At 43.0% G+C, this 21306-nt stretch overlaps 1 protein-coding gene across 1 annotated transcript; it reads left to right on the top strand.

Moving 5' to 3' along the window:
• The first annotated feature begins 68 nt into the window (after positions 1-68).
• LOC117302947 (abnormal spindle-like microcephaly-associated protein homolog) lies at positions 69-21259 on the top strand. Its single transcript, XM_033786946.1, has 23 exons — positions 69-150; positions 1085-1408; positions 2034-2243; positions 2649-4074; positions 4306-4458; positions 4766-5008; positions 5321-5530; positions 5869-5999; positions 6394-6569; positions 6974-7095; positions 7214-7299; positions 7537-7776; positions 8286-8481; positions 8975-9120; positions 9526-9654; positions 10020-10214; positions 10518-16334; positions 16599-16748; positions 17240-17431; positions 17878-18070; positions 18638-18792; positions 19316-19468; positions 19887-21259. Exons 2-23 carry the CDS (start codon positions 1139-1141, stop codon positions 20178-20180), a joined length of 10887 nt encoding a protein of 3628 aa, XP_033642837.1. The 5' UTR covers positions 69-150; positions 1085-1138; the 3' UTR covers positions 20181-21259.
• The last annotated feature ends 47 nt before the right edge of the window (positions 21260-21306 follow it).

Genomic DNA, 21306 nt, shown 5'->3' with positions numbered 1-21306 from the left:
GATTGGTCAGTTTTAGTATTCTGCGGATAATTTGATTGGTTGGTTCGAAAGAATTTTTTCATGCGGCAGTTTTGGTTCATGTGTGAAAACAACACTTTTGGATAGCTAGAGACTTCGTCAACGTTCGCCGTAATTTCGTCGCGTTTTCAGGTAAGAATAACTGAAAATTATAATGTTTTTCGTTCAATTTGGATACAAAGTTAGAGGAGGTGTTCTTACTTTCCTTGTGTAGGAATTGAAAAGAGAGAAAAACGCGTCTGCAAAACGTGTGCATCATATAAAAAAATTAATTTCACGAACGACAACGTGCAGTATGTACGTTGCTGTGTGTCGAGGTGGGTAACCGTTTGTGTGACGACTGTGTGTGGGACTGTGTTGTGAACAAAAAGTGTTAGGGGGCGACACTGGTTCTCTGCTGATGGTGGTAGTTATTCCACTGAGGGCAGTTCGTCAATTACAATTTATAATATAATTTTATTAAAACAATTTGTTGAAACTTGACTTGTTCTGTTGTGACCTATTTTTAATTACTAAAAAAATATTTTTAAACAGGAACACATTTTCGGCCATATAATTTTTTGTTTAGTTTTATTTAGTTTAGATGTTTATGTATGGTGTTAATGAATTGAATTGAATGTTATCAATTTGTTGTGTTTTAAACAAACTTTTACTGACTGACGTGTTTCATGTAATTTAAATGTTTTATGAGCTTTACCTACCTGCCCAGCTACTACTTACTACTACACTAGCATGAAAACAACGAAAATTAAATAAACAATATTTTCAAAAATAATGCTTTTGTTTTTATTGTTGTACTTTTGCTTTTTGCAGTATTTATTGGATTTCCAGTGTTCATGACTCCTCTTTTTGCTCATACAGGCCATTATTTATTGGTAAATTATGGGCAAACAAAAGTTATTAAAATAAGCTTAATAAAGTGGGGGGCGTAACAAATGATAACATAATAGAATTTTCAAACTGTTTGGTCTGAACTGAAAAAAAAAACCAAAAACCCACATTTGCTAACGTTGTTTATAATTTAAAACAAGGAGACATTAATGGATTTTTTATATATTTCTTTTAGTTCATCTGAAAAGAAAATGGTGTTGAGCAGTTGATTTTAAAGTTCACCAACACCATGGAAAACAACAGTGGGTCACCAATAGCCATGAATTCATGGCCGAACGGGGACCTTACAACCACAACCCCAAAGAAAACTCGTAAGAGCTGGTTCACTGCCACTCCCCACAAAGCCACGCCCAAAAATGATGCCACAATTGAGGAGGACCTGCCCTTGCTGAGGCTGACGCACTTCACCAAGAAGGTGATGGTGTGCTTTGACGATGTGAGGACAGGGACATCTCGAACCAGAGAGTTGCTGGTGGAGAATCCATGTGACTTCCCCCAGGTATGCATTTCTTAAACCTTCCCTGAACCTGTGAAGGTAACGTCTCGATTCTTTCAGAGTCCTTCAAAAGCGGTATCCTTCCTTGCATGCCACCTCTACTCTACTAGGACCCCGTTTTATATCACGCCTGGGTTGGTGCACTATGTAGATTGGACTGCAGACATGTGTTTTCCCTAAATAATGCTCTGAGGTTTTCCTCCAAAATCTACAACTGAAACTCCCTTCCTTGTCTTCTCTCCATTTGGGCAGGCCTGATACTTCACGGAGGCAACGAAGGCGATTGCCTCCGTTGCTCCTTACCATTGCCTTGATGCCCATGAAATGCTCCAGTAGAAATTTACAATTTCCTCATAGGGTACCCTTGCCAAAGAGAAAATTGCCTTGGTGCCCTTGCCCTTTCAAAAACGAAGCATATAGCCCTGTTTGGGTAATTGGCCCGTACAGTGATTAAGTTTACTTTTCTGAGAGTCCTTGTCTTCACAAACGGATAAATCAAATAAAAATAAAATTAGCAATTTAAGGTGTGACATTTACAAATGGCTAAAAATGCTCTAACTGTCATTGTTTGTATACTTTTAGTTTAAGGAGACCCTTTAATATTCCTTTCTTGTTATGACTTTTTCAGGAACTCTGTCTAGAGAAGTTCCCCCGTGCTAAGGGATTTTCCGTCCCAGCAGAGAGATGGGAGCTGGATGAATGTGAGAGTATGAGGTTACCGTTCACATGGACGCCCACCGACGAGGGTAACATGAGAGAGCTGGTCACATTCAAGTGTGAGGGTGCGTTCAGATTGCAGGTGATATTGTTGGGAACAGCAACTGATCCACCAAAGAGGGTAAGTTTTTTTGCTTTTTAAAGACCGATTTGTATGAAATCACTCAAACTATTTTTACTGCTTTTTATATATGATTATGTGTGAAGTTTTCCCCCCTGTAGGTAAATTGAAATTTGACTGGAAAAACTTCCCCCTCCTTTTTCAATTTTGGAACATAGTGTTTTTTGCACATTTTTGGTGGCGCCCTGCATGGTTCCTAGCTAAGGCCCATAAAAACAAAAAATAAAATAACTACGGAAATACCGATGCCTCAGAAAACCAGTGTAAAACCAGGCCAAAAATCAATCGTACAAATTGTTTTGCTTTTTCCAAACTGTACTTTGTTTCATTAAACTTATAATTTCTTAAAAACAAAAAACAAGGTGGCAATGCCTGTGAAAATGCTCAATTTCATTTATTTTACAGGGAGCTGCTAGGAGGGGAACCTTCTCCGTCTACCGCAAAGTTCCCTTGAAGACCACTCAGCCCAGGACAGACCTCAAACCAGCAAGGCCAACTATGGTCATCAAACCTAGGGCTCAACAAAAACCCAAGATGCTTCGGGCTTCTATTGGCCGGGCAAGTAAGGACAATAGAGAGAATCAAGCTCCGGGTACAAGGCGCTCTGCTGGCACCCGCAAATCTCTGGCTAGGCAAGTGCTCCACCCTGTGATGGACCCTGAGCCGTGCATCGTTCTTAGCACGCCCAGTCCATCAGGGAGCCCAGGCGAGCTGAGCCCGGGTTTCACTGCTCTTGATAGTTCACTGGCGGAGATTAACGGTGACGGGATGCCAATGACAGCTGAGGATCTCCTGCTGGAGAATGTGAAGAGGCAGACGCTGTCAGTGTGCAGAGGCATGTCTCCGCTGCTGCAGGCCAAACCCTTTGCCTTGCCCAAGCCTGCACTGTTCAAAATGCCAGTCGAGGAAAAGCCTGAAGACCAGTCTTCATTCTTGATGATGTCCGACTTTGAAGATCTGAGTATCGGCCCAAAACGTCTATCCATAGAGGCGACGACCACTGTCACTAAAAACAAGGCCCCCGACGCTGAGGTGTCATCAAAACGGGTCAGCTTGCGCAAGATGCTCTTTTCAACAGCAGCGGGAGAGGATGCAGACAATAGCCCTAGGAGCAGCAGCTCTTCACAAGAGTTTGAAGACAGTCTGAACGAGCCAAATATCTGCGTTTTCACTCGCCATGACAACATCACTGTGGGTCCGACTGTTGAGAAACCAGAAGAGGAGCCATCTCTTTCTGTTGACATTCAAAGCGAGCAATGTCTTGATTCTTTTGCCGATGGCTGTCAATCTGAGCCCAAAGTTGTAGATGTTGAGGAGCCATTCCTTCTCAATGGTGAGACACCCCTGTCTGTTGAAGAGCTCTCATCAGAGCCAACCCTCCCTCTTGAAGAGCTTGAAGTGACAACCCTCACTATTGAAGAGCCACCCCTCTCTACTGACAAACCAATCATGAAAGAGGATTTAGTTTTCATTGGAGACAACTCCACCCAACTGGATGAAGACGCTTTCAAGGTCCACACCAGTATTGTCACCTCACGCCTGCTAGGTAGAAAGCGTCTCTCGGACCCAACAGATGAGGCCCCGCGCCAGGTCAAAAAACTTCGGCCACAAGAAGTGAAGAAAGCAGAAGTGAAGAAGCAGCCTCCAAGGGAGAGACCCATGAACAGAACCCTGGCCCTGAGGAAAGCGGCTGCTAGCAAGAAGACTGGTGCGCCGTCGGCGACTGGTAATTCCAAAGCTCAGAAGAAGGTCGGAGGTCAATACAAGCCCAAAGGTCCCATGAAAGGTGTACCCATGGCAAAGCTGAATCTACTGAACTCAAATAGAACAGGTTAGTTTATCAGGATTGAGGTGTCAACATTTTTATTCAAACTGGGTTCCTTTTTTTTGGTAAAGAGAACAATATAAGAAAAATACACATTCTAAAAAAGAAAAAAAGAAACAAAAGAAAACATTAAAATGTGATTCAAAAACATCATTGCTTTAGAGTGTTCTACACTGTTTAATATTTCTCTTCAATCTGTACACCCCTAACATGTTGCAATGTTTGACTCTGTTGTAGCTATACCGAGACACCCGATGCCATTCGCAGCCAAGAACATGTTTTATGACGAGCGCTGGATGGAGAAGCAGGAGCGAGGCTTCACTCGTTGGTTGAACTACGTCCTGACTCCTGATGACTGCCCAACGGATCCAAGCTGCAAGGCTACTAAAAGTAAATACTCAACTTTAAATTATGTATTCAAACCGTTTTTTTCCAAACCCAGACTTTTCCTGTGGCCAATTTCTCAGTGCTGCTTAATCTCAAAAAGTAGCTAAGCACAACAAATTCAACCCATGGAAAATACCATGCTAATTGGTGACTGGTATCCTTCTTATTTTTGCTCAACAGAAAATTTAATATAATTTTCTGCTTTTGGCTGTGGATTCAAGTTTCAGAACTTTCTGTCAGCATTGTCTCTCACCTTTGGGGAACTGAAAACTTATAAACTTTTGTATCATTTTGTTCCCTTCTCACCCAGTTGATGCAGGCACTCTGTGCGTAGAATCGTCATCCAGTAAAGCCAGCATTATACCAGCCCCGTCCAAGGAGGATTTATCCCTCCGTGCCTACACGGCCAGACGTAAGCTGAACCGACTTCGCCGTGGGGCCTGCATGCTCTTCCAGAGCGAGCCCATAGTACGCGTCCTTCAGAAGCTGGAGGCAGAGATTGAGAAGGGGCGACTGTCGGTCAGGATGGATCGGAAGTTGCACGCTGACTACGGTAAGATTTTTTTGAAAAGGATCATCAAAGACCTAATAGTAGGTAACATCTAGATGGGGTTTACACCAATGAAATCACATAGACAAATATCTGAGCAGATGCGACTCAATTTGTCACCACAACGGCAACTAACTGGGAAAATTGTAAATTTTCGTTTTAAAAATGAAAAATTACGACAGCAGGATTTGAACCTGGGACCTCCGGATTTACATGCCAACGCTCTACAAACTGGAATATCAGACGAAAGGCCTGAATCACTATTGCACTAATAAAACTGCAACGTCCATTGAAAATATCTCTTTGAAACCACAGGTATTAAACAGAAGCTCCTAGACCTGTTCTTATCGTTCAATCCCCTCTGGCTACGAGTTGGCCTGGAGACTGTCTATGGTGAGATTCTACCAATACAGAGTAATACGGACGTCGTGGGCCTTTCTCGTTTTATCATCACCCGTCTACTTGGCAACCCTGACATAGCTGCCCAGTTCGCCCACCCTACTGTTCCTCATCTGTTTGGACCAGGTTGGTACTATAGGTTTATCTTAATACTGCTTCTTCTAAAAGTTTATCTACAGAATTGACTGGTTATTAGGTCTCTGGGAAATGAGTGGTTGTCACTGATTGGGCAACGAACTTAGAATTAGAATCTCACTGGCACTTGATGGACTTCAAGAAGAGTAATTCAGTGGGATGACAAGTTGCCAACCAAAAAAGCATGTCCTTTCTTTGAAGTGGAATAATAAAAAATCTTTTCTTTATAATGTAAAAATCTCTGTTTATGACATTCCTGTAATTCTATTGGAACTCAAAAAGTAGCATCAAATTTTTAATTTTGACTTCTACTCTGTTTTTTTTTTAAGGTTACGAGGAAGCCTTATCTCAGTTCACCCTCAAGAAGTTCCTGGTCTTGGTCTTCTTTTTGGACCGGGCCAAGCTGACAAGACTGATAGACCACGACCCTTGCCTCTTCTGTAAAGACTCAGAATTCAAGGTAAGTTGTTTCAAAGAGCGATGGAGAAAGAAGTGATTTAAAAAAAAAAAAATTGCATGATTTCTTTTTCATGCTTGACAGTCTTGTTTGATATGAAACTTTGATACACAACATTTTCTGCCATGCCAAGAAAATGAGTAAAACTTGAAAATAAGTTATACGAAGCTTTGATACAACATTTTTCTGCCATGCCAAGAAAATGAGTAAAACTTGAAAATAAGTTGTTCATGTTGGACACACCACTAAAAAGTAGAAAACCCTGATATATATATTAAATATCTCAGTTATAAAAAAAATTTCCTCTCATTTATGTTAAGAAAATATGAACTGAGTTTTAAATGACATCTAAGAATATGCAATAATTGTTTCAGACATTTTATGTTTGCCTCAACAGTCAAGCCGTGACATCCTGCTCCACTTCTCCCGGGAGTACCTCAAAGGGGAGGGTGACCTGACCAGACATCTCAGCTTCATGGGTTACAACGTCACTCACCAACAGACTGCGCTAGACGAGTTTGACTTCTCCGTTACCAAACTGGCCACTGATCTCAGATGTGGAGTCAGACTCGCGTGAGTGATTGAAATAAGTTTTCATTTTTAACATTAAGGACTGCATGAAGTCATTTAGAATCTTTCTAGAGTTGTTTTTCTTGAAGACAATCAGAGCATACAGATTGAAATGTTGAGTTGTCAACCACCTGTTCCTCTCAGAACCACCACAACTCAGAAGAGATTTCCATGTGGTGCACTGCAAACCTAACCTATTGGCCTAAAGGGTTGTTTTAGTTTATCAACTTCATTGGTGCTTGTACCTAACCTTTTCTCGCACAGCCAGCTGGAATTGCTAAAATTGTAAGATGGCAATTTCACAAATTTTGCAGCGTTTTCACTTGTCAATATCCAAGGATTCCTTTTCAACTCTCCCAGTGTCTTGGCCACATTCTTTACCAGATTTTATATTTTACCATCCTCAGGCGCGTGGTAGAGTTGCTGATTCATAACTGGTCGCTATCCTCCCAGCTTCGTTGTCCAGCCATCAGTCGCCTCCAGAAGATTCACAATGTGGAGATAACACTCAAAGCAATGAACATAGAGGGTAAGTAAAGGCAATGGCTAGAATTCCAGCTTTTTGTATTTTTCCCCTCCCTTCCCCTCTTCTTTTTATAAGGCCAGAAAAAAAATTCAGTGTTTTTTTTCTTTGATGAAATCTCTAGGAGGTGGTGTGGATGCTCGTGTCATCGTTGACGGCCATCGAGAGAAGACACTAGAGCTGTTATGGAGAGTTATCTTCAAGTATCAGGTACATTAAATTTCAACCTTTTAAGCGGTACTTATTTCAGATCTTTTGGGAAATTCTTGAGTTAAATCTTTTAGAAAATTTCGTCACCAAAATGAAACCTGGACTTGACAAAATAAAGACAGACGTTCTTATAATAAGCACCAGGATTTGATACTAATTATAACATTACAAAACTTTTTATTGAGATATTTTCCAATCTGTTCAAGTTCTTAACCTATGATCGTCATCTCCTGACAGATTGGCCTCCTCCTAAACGAACAGCAGCTCAAAGAGGAGATCACCTTCCTACGTAAGAACCTACGTCTTCAGAAGCATCTTAGCGCCCTCTCAAGGCTCTCCTTGACCAACACCCTGATGAGGTCATCCCTGATGGATGGGAGACGAGACTCCAACGAGCCCAATGTCTACTTCAAGAGTGGTCGGCTGAGTCTACTGCTCAAGTGGTGTCAGGTGGTCTGCTCTTTCTACGACCTCAAGGTAAGAAGTTTAAACAATAGGAGTGCCCCTTACAGGTCTGTGATCTGTAAGATTTTTATATTTTGTTTAGGATTTTGTTTCTTTAAATCAGTAGGTCGTGAACTTCGCTCCTGAATGGACATGACATTTTTCCTTTTGTAAGGGGCACTCTGTTTATATAAGAAATGTTGAAATGTAATGTTTACCCAAACATTTTATCAAAGTGAAGGTGAAATCTACTCGTGCTAACTTTTATAAATAACGTTTTATGAGCACATTATGTTTTGTTGTTTACATAGTTTTGTCCTAGCCAGTGGGTCAATATTGGCTTGTTTTTTCATTCGTCTGCCAGTGTTTTTTTCACTGGTCTAGACTTTGCATTTTAAAGGATCTTTCAAAACTGAACCATCCAGCCAGACCACTGAGAGAGAATTTTGACTGGTCTTTAGATGTTTTAAATTAATTTGCATTATGCTAGCGGGCTGCCATTATAAGGAGAATTCTGACTTGGTATCTCTATGTTTTGCCAGGTTGAGAATTTCACTGTTGCCTTCTCAGACGGTCGGGCCCTTTGCTACCTGGTCCACCACTACCACCCATCACTCCTGCCGCTAGAGTTAATACGTCAGGACACCACTCAGACACAGTATCAGAGACGTGATGATGCACTGGACAGTGAGAATGACGATAGCTTTGATGGGACTTGGTCCAGTGTCTACAGCCCCAGTAAGTCAAGTGTGGAATTCATTCAAGTTCGCAGACCTACCTGTTCATTCCCATTACAACACAACACTGCAGTTTACACTCTTGTTGGACAAGAATCTAGAACCTGTGAAGTCACAGATAGACTGTCACTTTTTGCCATGTTGCCTTGTGGTTAAGAGCAGCAAATTCAAGCCCTGGTTTTTCAGATCAGCAGAGTATGGGTTTGAGTCCCGGTTGTAGTCCGACAGACACCATCTTTACGCGCAATTTGGGTCTTGGCTTCTGGTCACATCAAGCGCTCGAATTTTTTTCTACACGGCCAAGCGGTATTTACGCCAGACGCATTGGAAATTTTTGCCATTGCCTTTAAAGATTTAATGCTGAGTTCACACTGAATGGCGTGAGAAATTTCAAGTCATGGTTTTTTCCCATTTATGGTTTGCCTTCTTTTTCTTATTTGTTGTATACACTGTGCTTTAGTTTCAAATCTGACTTAACATTGAATTCTACCCAGGTACTGGCAAGCCAGGAGAGCATGATCAGCTACTAAGCAATGAGAGAGAAAACTTCAAGCTGCTCTACAATCGTGTGTCTGAACTAGGCGGAGTACCCGGAGTGGTGAAATCTGCAGAGATGTCCAACACCATCCCTGATGAAAAGGTACTAGCCAGGTTTCATTAGCTTCATTCAAATTTCAGCCTCAAACAATGTTATTTCAGTTTTTGAACTTTGCTCTTGAAGGGGGCAGAATAATTTACCTATGGTAAGGGTGCTTTTACAAGGAAATTGTAAATTTGCTAATGGCACCATAGCCATTGGGACAGTAGGTGGCAGACTTTTTACTCAAAACAATTGAACAATAATCATAGAAAAAACAACACTGTTTGCTGATGACACTTGCTAGATGTCATTGCAAGATCCTTTGCACACCCCCCTTGCAGATTTTTTATTTATTTTATTTATTCATTTTTTGGGGTTGAATATTTGCAGACTGACATTTGTGTTTGAACCGATTATGCTTGTTTCTGTGATTTGGTAATCAATTGTATATTTTTATCACCTCAGGTTGTCATCACTTATGTGTCTTATTTATGCGCAAGACTTTTGGATCTCCGCACAGAGGCTAGAGCAGCTCGCACTATACAGATGGTGTATCGAGCCTACAGACTACGTCAGTTACGCAAACATAAACAGGTATGAAGAATCACTCATTCAAAAGCTTGCAACAAACTTTATCAAAATAAAAGCGATCGTGTGCATTTAGTAAAGTTGGTCTTCTCTATTAAGGCAATCTAAATATTTAGATTTTTTAAAGATTTGTTCAAAGTAATTTGATTGAGCCACTACGATTTACAATTGATTTTGACGGTGCCACTACAAAACTGTTCTGTTTATTCTTATTTTCCATTTGTTATCTGCAGTCTTGCAGCTTAACATTGACATGGAAACCTTTGATTTATTTGAGGTGTTCAAACTCAATGCGAGGATTTTGTCAGTCTTCCAATCTTCCCATGCTTTTATGCCACAATTAAAACTATAGTTTTTACCCTGATCTGAAGGCACAACATGCTGCAGCCGTGACAATCCAACAGGCAGCACGCTCATTCCTTACAAGACGACGTCACCAGCATTTACTGAGTGCAGTCATCACACTGCAAGGGTTTAGACGTCAGGTGCTAGCCTGTCGAGAAGTGCAGCGACTGAGACAAGCCAAGATGGAGCAGGAGAGAAATGAAGCTGCCACCTCATTACAGGTTCGTCAGGTTTTACTTTCATCATAATGTTCGTTGCACTTTGATTTACAGTAATTCTCTTCTTAAAAACCATTGCTTCTCCCTTGCAACCTCCGGATAAATGTACTGGCAATCGACCAACTGAGTTATCCACCCCTAATTAGTGGTCTCACTTTTCTCCAAATTTTGTTCAAGTTCAAATCCTTATCTAGTAAATTTTTCCTAGGTCACCAGATTAAAATGTTATGAGTCGCTTGATAGGATGACAATGTCACCAGATGTAGACAACTCTAACTCAAAACTTTTATTTTCTTGTCTTTGCAGTCGTATGTTCGAGGTTTCTTGGCTAGAAGGCTCTATCAGAAAACCTTGAAAGCTATCGTCATTCAATCTGCTGTGCGCTGCTTCATTGCTCGCAGACTCTACCTTCAGAAGCGACAGGCCGTGATTACTGTGCAAGCTGCAGTCAGATGCCACAGGGAGAGATGCAACTTTATCCAATTGCGCCAAGCTGCTGTCGCAGTGCAGCTGCAGTTCAGAGCCAACCGTGCTGGCCATAAACAGCGTATGGAGTTCATCCATCAGCGTGATGCTTGCGTCACTCTTCAGTCCGCCTTTAGAGGTTTCTCCTGCAGACGTCTGTACTTGGAGAAACGTTCTTCCGCCATAGTAATCCAGACTCAATTCCGAGCACACCTAGCGCGTAAAAGGTATCTTCAGATTCAGGCTGCTACCCTTGAAATCCAAAGATACTGGAGGTCCATTGTGTACTCTAGAGCCATCCGAGAAGAATTCTTGAAGCTTCGAGAAGCCGCCATTACCCTTCAGTCATATTACAGAGGTTTGATTGCCAGACGCCGAGCTGGATACCTTCAAAGTGTTGTAAAAGCACAGGCCCTTGTACGATGCTTCATCCATCGCAGAGTTTTTCTACATCAGAAAAGAGCCTGCACTGTCATTCAGGCTTGTTATCGTGGATATACCGCAAAGAAAACTTACAAGGCTCTTAGAAGTTCTGTCTTGGTCTTGCAGCAGCATTTCCGTGCCAGACAGAAAGGCAGTCGACAGCTGAGGGAGTACAACATTAAGAGAGGAGCCATCATCACACTCCAGGCATGGAGGAGGGGAGTTCTAGTCCGTAGACAACTTGCTCAGCAGGTTCAGGCCGCAGTGAGCATCCAGTCAGTCTGGAAGATGCACAGGGAACAGAAGTCCTACAAGACCCTGAGAAGTTCCGTATTGGTCTTGCAGCAGCAGTACCGTGCCAGACAGAAAGGCAGTCGGCAGCTGAGGGAGTACAACATTAAGAGAGGAGCCATCATCACAGTCCAGGCATGGAGGAGGGGAGTTCTAGTCCGTAGAAAACTTGCTCAGCAGGTTCAGGCCGCAGTGAGCATCCAGTCAGTCTGGAAGATGCACAGGGAACAGAAGTCCTACAAGACCCTGAGAAGTACCGTATTGGTCTTGCAGCAGCAGTACCGTGCCAGACAGAAAGGCAGTCGGCAGCTGAGGGAGTACAACATTAAGAGAGGAGCCATCATCACAGTCCAGGCATGGAGGAGGGGAGTTCTCGTTCGTAGACAACTTGCTCAGCAGGTTCAGGCCGCAGTGAGCATCCAGTCAGTCTGGAAGATGCACAGAGAACAGAAACACTACTTGGCCATCAGAGCAGCTACTCTTAGTCTACAGAGACACACAAGGGCTTATCTGGTTGGAAAGGCTACTCGTAATGAGTTTTTGAAGTTCAGATCGACCATTGTGTTAATACAGTCTCATTGTCGTGCAGCATTCGCCAGACGGAGATACACTCAACTGAGACAATCTTGTATTGGGATTCAGTCTTACATTCGCATGTACATCTTGAGGAAGCGGTATTTGACTATCCAAGGAGCTGCGTTGGTTATGCAGAGAAGATTCAGAGCTAAGCAGAGTGGAGATCGTCAGATGAAAGAGTACCATCACCAACGAAATGGCATCATCACTCTTCAAGCTCTGTTCAGAGGTTTTTCGGTGCGGAGGCAGATGGCCGCAAAGCACAGGGCTGCCGTCCAGATTCAGACATCATACAAGGCATACAGGGACAGACACAGTTACAACACGTTGCGAGAGGCAACTCTCTGTCTACAGAAGTATACCAGGGCTTATCTTTTGGGAAAACACACAGTCAAGGAGTATGTGAGCCTGAAAAGCTCTGCTGTCATCATCCAGTCAGCATATCGTGGTTTGGTGGCAAGACGTAGCTTCTTGAACCAAAAGCAGGCTGCCATCAAAATCCAGTCTGCTGTACGCATGTACCAAGTGCGAAGCAACTTCACCAACCTCAAACAAGCTGCTGTGATAATCCAGATCAGGTATCGTGCCCAGAGGCAGGCACAGGCTGAGTGTCTCAGGTATCAGATCTACCGTGGTGCTTGCATCACAATGCAGGCTTGGGTACGTGGTTTCCTTGTACGCCAAGAGATGACCAAGTTACACAAAGCTGCCACTCAAATCCAGAAGACTTACCGAGCCTTTTCTGCTAGCCTGAAGTACAACAAACTAAGACATGCTGCAGTTATTCTTCAGAGTCATTGGAGGGCTACCAAACTGTCTCAACAAGTTCATCAAGACTTCATCAATCTGAAGGAAGCTACCGTGGTCTTACAGTCTGCTTTCCGAGGTAGAGTTGGGCGACGTGTGGCATTAGAGCATCGCTCTGCAAGGATTATTCAGTCATACTACAGAATGCACGTTATGAAGCAGCTATACCAAAACCAGAGACAAGCAGCAATCGAGATTCAGTCTCTAGTACGTATGCATCAGGCTCACAGCAACTACACAAAGCTGAGACAGGCTGCTGCTACCTTTCAGATCAGGTATCGAGCCAAGAAGCAGGCACAGGCTGAGTGTCTCAAGTATCAGATCTACCGTGGTGCTTGCATCACTGTGCAGGCTTGGGTACGTGGGTTCTTAGTACGCCAAGAGATGAGCAAATTACACAAAGCTGCCACTCAAATCCAGAAGACTTACCGAGCCTTCTCTGCTAGCCTTAAGTACAACAAGATAAGAGACGCTGCAGTAATTCTTCAGAGTCATTGGAGGGCTATCAAACTGTCTCAACAAGTTCATCAAGACTACATCAATTTGAAGGAAGCTGCCGTAGTCTTCCAGTCTGCTTTCCGAGGTAAAGTTGGGCGTCAAGTGGCTATGGAGCATCGCTCTGCAAGGATTATTCAGTCATACTACAGAATGCACGTTATGAAGCACCTATACCAAAACCAGAGGCAAGCAGCAATCAAGATTCAGTCTCTAGTACGTATGCATCAGGCTCACAGCAACTACACAAAGCTGAGACAGGCTGCTGCTACCTTTCAGATCAGGTATCGAGCCCAGAAGCAGGCACAGGCTGAGTGTCTCAAGTATCAGATCTACCGTGGTGCTTGCATCACTGTGCAGGCTTGGGTACGTGGGTTCTTAGTACGCCAAGAGATGAGCAAATTACACAAAGCTGCCACTCAAATCCAGAAGACTTACCGAGCCTTTTCTGCTAGCCTGAAGTACAACAAGCTAAGAGATGCTGCAGTTATTCTTCAGAGTCATTGGAGGGCTACTAAACATTATCAACAAGTTCATCAAGACTTCATCAATTTGAAGGAAGCTGCCGTAGTCTTACAGTCAGCCTTCCGAGGTAGAGTTGGGCGGCGTGTGGCATTAGAGCATCGCTCTGCTAGGATTATTCAGTCATACTACAGAATGCACGTCATGAAGCAGCTATACCAAAACCAGAGGCAAGCAGCAATCAAGATTCAGTCGCTTGTGCGTATGCTCCAAACCCACAACAAGTACATTGAGCTCTACATGGCTTCAATTACAATCCAGAGAAGGTACAGGGCAACAAGACTTGCACAGAAGTCTCAAACAGAATATCATGTCTACCGGTGTGCTTGCATCACAGTCCAAGCATGCGTGAAGGGTTTCCTTGTCCGCCGGCAAATCCAGAAACTACACGCTGCTGCCACTCGAATCCAGTGCAACTACAAGTCACATTATACCCATGTTCGGTTCTTAAAAACTAAAGGGGCTGCCTGCGTAATACAGAAGTACTGGAGAGCCACAAGACTGGCTACTGCTCAACACCTCAAGTATACTTCCTTGAAGATGGCTGCTATTGTCTTGCAGTCTGTCTACAGGGGAACTGTCGCCCGCCGAATTGTGAGAGAACATCGGTCTGCACGGCTCATCCAATCTGTGTACAGAATGCATGTGGCGACTCAGGAGTACGCCAAGCTCAAGGAAGCAACTGTTCTTATCCAGTCACTGTGTCGAATGTACATGGCTCGCAAACAGTATCTCCAAGTGATCAAGTCGACCGTGGTAATTCAGCAATTCTATCGTGGTCACCTTGTAACCAAATCAACAAGAAGGGACTTCTTGCTGACTAGACAGTGTGTGGTTAAAATTCAGGCTACTTATAGAGGTTGTGTACAAAGACGAAACTATGCTACCCTGAAGCAAGCGGCAATCAGAGTCCAGGCTGCATACAGGTGCAAGCAACAACGCGAAGCTTATAAGCTATTGAAGAGGTCTACAGTGGTTGTTCAGGAGAGGTACAGAGCTAACATTTTGAGACGTCAAGCCATGAGAGCTTACTCCATCAAACGTGGCGCAGCTATAACAATTCAGGCTGCGTTTAAAGGTTTCACCGTCAGATGTAGGTATAACGAGATGAAACAGGCAGTAACTACAATACAAGCTGCTTGCAGAGCATACAGACAGAGAAGTGCTTTCGTCGCCATGAAGAAGGCTGCAATCATCCTCCAGACACGATACAGAGCTCGGCTTCTGATGAAGAATGCCTGCCGAGAGTACCAAGCACAGCGCCAAGCTGCAGTAACAATCCAAGCCCTGTATAGAGCCTATACTACAAGGCAGTGTTTCATTGCTATGAAGACGGCGGCGACAACTATCCAGGCATTCTACAGGGGAATGAGACAGAGAGTTGCATACCAAGTAACCAGACAAGCAACGGTTGCGGTGCAGAGGCGACACAGAGCACATCTACTTCAGCTGGAAGCCACTCGGAACTACCACATCATGCGTGGAGCAGTCATCACAATCCAAGCCTATCGGCGTGGTAGAGTCTCCAGACAGCTTGCCAAGCAGATTCGTGCCGCTAGAACCATCCAAAAGTATTTCCGCGGATTCACCAAGAGGAGTGAGTTCCAGTTACTGAAGAAGGCGACGGTGTCAGTTCAAGCGCACGTAAGAGGAAAGTGTGAAAGGGAGAGGTACCTTCAGTTGAAGCATGCTGCTGTAGTTCTTCAAGAGAGGTACAGGGCAGCCAGAGAAGGCCAGGCAGTCCGCGAATGGTATATCAAGCAACAGTCATCTGCTGTTAGAATTCAGTCTGCTTTCAGGGGTTTTGTGGCAAGGAAGTCCTTTCATAAAATTCAGCAGGCTGTCGTCACACTTCAAGCAGCTTACAAAGGTTACTGTGCCATCAAGGAGTACAAGAAAATCACCCGGGCAACTAAAACTCTTCAGAAGTACTTCAGGGCTGCTGCTGTCGGCAGGCAACAGCGTCAGGATTTTGAAACGCTCCGTCAAGCAGCCATCATAATTCAGGCCCAGTATCGTGGTCAGTGCGCCCGCAGACTCACGACTAGGTTGAGAGCTGCTGTCAAAATCCAATCCCAATACAAGATGGTAATCCAGCGGCGCAAGTACGTCGCGCTTCAGAATGCTGCTGACAAAATTAGAGCTCACTTCAAGGGTCGACAGGTGAGGCAAGACTACCTCTCCATGATGCAGGCCACTGAAGTTGTCCAGATGAGATATCGCGCATTGAGATTGATGCATTCTCAGCGAATGGAGTACCTCGCTATACGTGAAGCTGTCATCGTGATACAGTCATTCGCACGCGGTAACCAAGCCAGGGAGATTGCAAGGAGGATCCGAGCAGCGGTGAGGATACAGTCAGCCTACAGGGGTTACATTCAGGAAAGACAATACCAGATGGTGAGAAACAGTGCCCTCTTGCTGCAAGCTCACGCAAGGGGGATGATCACACGGCGAGAGTGCACCGTGAGGAGGAGGAACTGGCAAGCTGCAGTGTGTATCCAAAGCCACTACAGAGGATTTGTAATGCGAAGAAATATTGAGGTGAGAATTTTTTTAGTTAAGTTAGAAATAAACATGTTTTATTTTCACCCTGTCCAATCAAATGTATAGACCATGTATCTTGTGACATCAAATTTACAAAAAAGCCGCAGACCCTGGGTTTCCTGCAGGCACAATTTGTACACGGCTCTAAGGAAGAAAACATTAAAAACCAAGTATGGGGATTGCAAAGTCTTTTTTTTTCCAACTAAAAAAGGGGCACATTAATAGTATTACTTCTCTTACAACCCTTTTTCTACTTTGTAGGCCAAGAGACAAATCCGACAAGGCCAGCTTGAGAAGTTCTCCTCTGTTGTCGTTTATCATCTGTCAGCAATCCGCCTCCAGCGAGTCTATCGGATGTACAAGATGAGACAAGCCGCTAAAGAGAAAATGAATTCCATTTTTACAATACAGGTAATTATAACATCAATTCAATATGGAAAGGTTTACGGTAACACCATGTAATGACCATCTCTAATGAGTTGGGGGGCTCTGAAAAGAACCGTTGGTTTCAACTCAACGTTTCGATCAGTATGCTCTGATCGTCTTCTGGAGAAAAAATAAATAAATTAAATAACTTGTTAGATTTTGACACATTTTGTTGCTGTTGTTTTTATTTTTTCATTTGGGGGGGGGGGATGTGTAGTGCATACGCCATTTTGAATATATCAGCTGGGGTGTGGAGTTAGTGATGTCAAACCAAAGAATGGAGCAATAATGGTTAAATGTCTTGCTTAAGGCAAGGACTTGAACCCACATTCTGCTGATCGGAAACACAAGAGCTTGAGTCCAGTCTGCTTGACTGCTGAACCACGACACGCTACAAATACTATCTGTGCATAAAACAGACTCGGGCAGTTCGGTCTTTATTAAATTATACAACTTGACTTTATTTACTTTGATAGATGTGGATGCGAGCCAAACTGCAACGTCTTCAGTTCCTAAAGCTCAGACGTGGAGTGATTTCGCTGCAGCGCCGTGTTCGACAGCACCAGGCTTACAGGAACGCTGCGGCAGTACGAGTCCAGACTCAGGCTAGAGTATGGCTTGCCAGGCAGTACATCAAGAAGATGAAAGCTGCTGCTCTAATAATACAGGTACGGAGAGTTCAATTTCCTCTAGTTTTCTCATGAGATTTCTTCTAGAGTTGTCTCCAAGTAAGGAAATTTGTCAATTCACCACGTGGCTCCAAATTCCAAATTTGATGAAGTAGTTCATCAAATTCAAAATTCAAAATTGCCTTCAGATATTTTTGGAAGAGGCAAAACTGACGAAAATCTACATCAAAAAACTTCACATTTCAATTTGAATTGATGTAGAGCGTTTGTAACCTCTAAAATGAACACATTCTGTAAATTCAGTGGGCTTTGTCCTCGCATCAAGAGGAAACTTATCCAGTAAAACAAAAATCAGTTTCATACAATCTCATCCCTGAACCATCATGTGGATTATTCGGATGGAATTAAATTTTCCTATGAGAAAGCTCTTGATACATTCAAAAACTTAATGAATAACAATTATTTCTTGCTTTCCCCCTTCATAGGCTGTTTGGCGCGGCCATCATGTACGCCGCAGCACTAAAGATAAGAAGATCGCCGCTGTCCGTGCCAGGTGCATGAAAGCCAACAGTGCAGCCACGGAGGAAAAGAAACTGTGCAATAGAATGACGTCTGCTCTGGACTACCTGCTTCAATACAGACAGGTGTCCTGGCTGCTGGAGGCTCTAATCAGCTTAGGTATGTCATAAAATAATAGTAATGGCTTTTTATCAGGTATTGAACCTAGAAGGGACTTGGCAATTTTCCTCTGGTAAGGACACCACGGAAAAAAGCACAGGGTACCACGGAAATTGCTCTGGGTGCCGTGGGTTATTTCAAGACCTATCTTGGTGCTCAAATCTATCACTCAGTGAGACTCATGGCACTTCATTATTCAGTGTTTTTCCTGCAAGGTATGCGGAGGTACGTTTTTGAAGTTTGAGACCTAATCCTTTACAGAGCAACGGGTAATGGTTAATACAAGACATTTTGGGGCATTATGCAGCCAATCAAACCAGGAACACCAGGGCAAACCTAATCTATCATTCATAACCACAGTGGAGGAACTACTGAATGGTTTTTCCTATCATTCATAAACCACAGTTGATGATATTGAATGGTCAGACAGTATTAAATTTAGAGTTAAGTTTAAAAGCATCAAAAACTGCATCATTATGTTTAAGACACTGCAGTGACCTTATCAAAACTGTTTTCATTCCGCTGTTTCATCATATAACAACACACAATTCCTTGATTCTCTTTTAGAAATTGCCACGCGACTGTCTGCAACATGTTGTGAGCGTTTAGTGGAAGGCCAAGGTGTTCCCGTCATCTTCACCCTGATCAAGAACTGCAATCGTAGTCTACCGTCAAAGCAGATCATCAAGTACTGCGTCGACATCCTCCTCAACTTGACCAAGGTATGTTGTCATGTACCCTGTAGGCTATATAGGAGGCAGTTATGTATAAAGATTCTCACTAGACAAAGACGAGACCAGGGCCCAATTTCATAGAGATGCTTAAGCCCGGTTCATACTTTCTGCGAATGCTTCGTGCAAGCGAATTTCATTGTGTCACAAAGGGTTGCGTTACCAAATTTCGCATCACATTCCCAGGAAGTATGAACCAGGCTTAAGCAGAAAAAGTTTGCTTAACAATTTTCCGCTAAGCCAAAGTAAGCTGGATACCAGTGACAGATTGTTAATTTCACATGGTAGTTTTGCTGGTAACCTTATTCTGGTGAGCACAATTTTGTTGTGCTTGCTTAGCTAGAAATTGAGCCCAATACCCAGTCAAGCTTCACTTATATTTTTTTCTTTTTTCAATTTGAAAACAAATACTTTATGAGAAATATGAGTATGGGTTTTATTAAGACAAAGTGATTCACATGAAGACATTGCATTCTCAAAAAGGCTAAACATTTCATTTTGGTCTTGTTCCTAGTACGCTCCGACTGCTGACGCTGTCTTTGAGACACCGGACTCCATCAGCACCATGCTAGACCTGATGCAGATGTACAGAGAGAAAGGCACCCAGATCTTCTCCAAAGTGTGCATGCTGATGGGCACACTGTGTCAGGATGCCAGACGAGCCAAGGTTGGTCTTATTGCTACTCAATTCCTCATTCATTTTACAAAACCATGGTTCTCTCCAGGATGTTTTATAACTGTGGGGCATTCTCACGACCCAAATTTTGAAAGTTTGGCCAAAGGAAGCTAAATACAAACAAGGTCTTCAGAAATGTTTCTACTTGGTGACTCTTGCACAGTAAACGACAGTTCCTCTGATCCACAAGGTTGTATCTCACTCCATTGCTTTTGTGCTAATAAACCCCTTGCATATGATGTCACAAGTCCTATGAGCGCCCTCACGGAGGTCCAAGCTTAGAAGCAGCCTTGTTGCGCTCTGAAAAATCATTTCTGTTATAACTCATCGTCGGAAGTGTTTAAGTCTTTTGGGTCAAATTGGAGTTGAACTTTATGATTTATGATTTGTTGTTTTCCTTTTCATTTAGATTGTCCTGTCAGCGCCCAAGAGTACAGAGAGACTGAGCGGCATCAACCGCCTCACGGAGCGCAAGTTCAGCATGGACTCCAAGCGCGCATTCGCCAAGTCCAAGGGCCTCAACACGTCCACCATGTCCTGCAGCTTCCTGAATACCAGCGCCCTCAATGTTAGCGGGATGCCAACACCACGGAAGGTGCGCAGAGTGCAGCCGGACTGGGTGTTGGGGCGGGGCAAGATGAGGGAGATCACGGACCCGCTGGCGGCATGTCACTTTGTCATGCACGTCTTGCAGTTGAAGTGAAGTCAAATGAATTTAATCCAAAATTATTGAAGATTTTTGTGGAGTGATTGTACAATTTCAAAACAAAATTCACTGGGAGGAATTCTTGATCATTCTAGTGTATATATAAGCTTATTAAATGTAAATAGTGTATAGGAGTCATCTGATCATAATTTCTGTTGACCAAAGGGACGTCGCTGTACAAGCTGCTGACCTTTGACCTCTTGTAGCACTGTATGCCACGCTCGCCATATTGGGATTCAAGTTGTATGTGAAATATCATAAGTGTGTAAACGCCATGTCGCCTAAAATGCAAAATATACTGTATGTAACACATATGGCAGTTGACTCCCAAAATGGCACAACCAAGATTATTGTGATCATGTTAGTTAGGTGACTGGCAGACTTTGGAACACTAGGTGGCAGCAGACTTACCAGGTAAATTCCCATTGTTTTCGTAGTTCTGAGCAAGCGCACATTACTGAGAATAAAATATTTACCTCTTATTAAGTTTGTTGCCATCTAGCGTACCAATAGTCTCCCATTGGGTTAATATGGTATAAATGCAACCACTTTTAATGGCCTTTCGTTTTTTACCCTAGCAGAGTCTTTCTCAAAGGCTGTTTATGCGCCGTTAATGTAAAGAATGTTGACATGTTTTGAAGAGATTATTTATGCATTACCTGAAATTTTGTGAGTAATTTTTTAATTTTATACATTTTACTGTTTATAGATGATCCTTAAGGCAATGTTATGTATTACAGGTTGTTAAAGCTGGGGCTACTCTATGTTTGACTTTAACCGATACGACGAAGTTGCAATACATGACTTGAATTTGGGGTCAATTCTACAAAATCGCAGGGCTCAAAGCTGAAAATGTTTACTAGAGACTTATTATAGTCTTAATGAGTTAGCGCTTTCTACAAAGTTAACATAATATAAACTGTTTTATTTGAACAAACACGCTGTAAGATTTATCTTAGCCAAGACTTAAACATCAGAAAGGTAATATTATTAAATTGGAAAGGTTTTAGGTTCTGAGTTTACTGGCCCAAAGGTAAAATCACTGACCTATGACCTGCGGTCTCCAAACCCTGACTACTATTCGATACTCGATACTATTATAGCAATGGGTGGGGACTTGATT

This window comes from Asterias rubens, chromosome 19 (genome assembly GCF_902459465.1).
Source record: "Asterias rubens chromosome 19, eAstRub1.3, whole genome shotgun sequence".
Taxonomy (NCBI): domain Eukaryota; kingdom Metazoa; phylum Echinodermata; class Asteroidea; order Forcipulatida; family Asteriidae; genus Asterias; species Asterias rubens.
Note: the sequence above shows the minus strand (reverse complement) of the source record. Positions and strands in the feature narration are given on the sequence as shown.